At 43.1% G+C, this 1,236-nt stretch overlaps 1 protein-coding gene across 1 annotated transcript in view; it reads left to right on the top strand.

Moving 5' to 3' along the window:
- Window positions 1-236: 236 nt before the first annotated feature.
- LOC119585168 overlaps window positions 237-1,236 on the top strand; it is a gene marked incomplete in the record, with an annotated part of 15,053 nt that continues 14,053 nt past the window's right edge. The window contains 1 exon segment of the mRNA XM_037933805.1: window positions 237-436. Coding sequence (XP_037789733.1) covers window positions 344-436 — 93 coding nt within the window.

The following is a 1,236-nucleotide window of genomic DNA, read 5'->3' as shown; positions in this document are numbered from 1 at the left end:
AACCCATAATGAATAAATAAACTCATTCATATCCACTCTACAAGCTCAACTATCACACTCCCTACAAAACAACGAACACATTCCCTCAATCATTATCTAACAGACTAACACATTTCCTCAATCCCTATCTAAGAAAAGAGCTTCATCCCCCAAACAAGACCACTCAAAATTCACGCGAATTTCTCTCCCATTGCAAGTCCCCTCACAACATGGCTGCGCAGACCGGCCGCTTTTCCGCCGTTCTGCGCAGCCCGAGGAGGCGATGGCGACTCTGAGATCTTCCTGCATCAGCGTCTAACCGCCCGACGTTTGCTGCGACGAGGGACGTTTCGATGAACGTTTAATGGACGTTTCGGACGCCGTCTCACGCGCGATGGCCGATCCCCCGGGGGTCGTGGAGTCCCAGGAGTACGAGGAAGCCCCCGAGGAGGTGGTGGTACGTGGGGCGAGCTGGCACGGGGGGAAGACCTCAGGGGACGAGGATATTTAATCTTTGGGTTTGAATTGGTTCCCAGTGATGTAGGAGGAGACTCTTAAATATGCTCTTTTTCTTGGTTTAGTTTGAGGTTTTGCGTCTGTCTTCCGTTGAGGTTTCTTTGGCTGCTGGTTAGGAAATGGTTGTTGGTTGTGTGGTATGTCGTGTGTTTGAAAATGCGTGATGTACACATTTTTGTTTTTATTTCTGTTGTTTTGGGTTGTCATTCAATGGCTTGGTGTCCTTTAGTTTTAGAGAATGGGTTTGAAACTGAATCTTCAAATTGTTTCTCTGTGAGCTTCATATATCAGAAGTTTGTCTTTCCATATTTATTTTATTGTTTCTATATTTTGTTTCTTGTTTATACCGACAAATATTCTCATTAACGTTAAGGCTTTGCAATAGGTTTATAGGTAGATGTTATAAACATGCCAGTGCAGCTACCACTGTCTTACATTCCCAGTGCTGCAGACACTGTGCTTTTTGGTGTTTCATCAAAGGCAGACACACCACCACATTTGTTTTGGGAAGATAAAATTTGATAACTTCCGAGGCACTTTATCAAAGAAGGAAACAGTCTAAGCTCTGTCATGCCAGATTACACATTACGGATGATTATTAGTCTCAGTGAAAATACTGAAAGCATATAAGTTGCAGTGATTAATTGACTGATCATGGCAGGGGTCCAGGAACAGTATTCACAAAAGTTCTTAGACAAGAAAAAAAGCCTCATTGCCACATCTCAAAATTAATATTGATAA

The sequence above is a fragment of the Penaeus monodon genome, chromosome 19 (genome assembly GCF_015228065.2).
Source record: "Penaeus monodon isolate SGIC_2016 chromosome 19, NSTDA_Pmon_1, whole genome shotgun sequence".
NCBI classification, from domain to species: domain Eukaryota; kingdom Metazoa; phylum Arthropoda; class Malacostraca; order Decapoda; family Penaeidae; genus Penaeus; species Penaeus monodon.
Note: the sequence above shows the minus strand (reverse complement) of the source record. Positions and strands in the feature narration are given on the sequence as shown.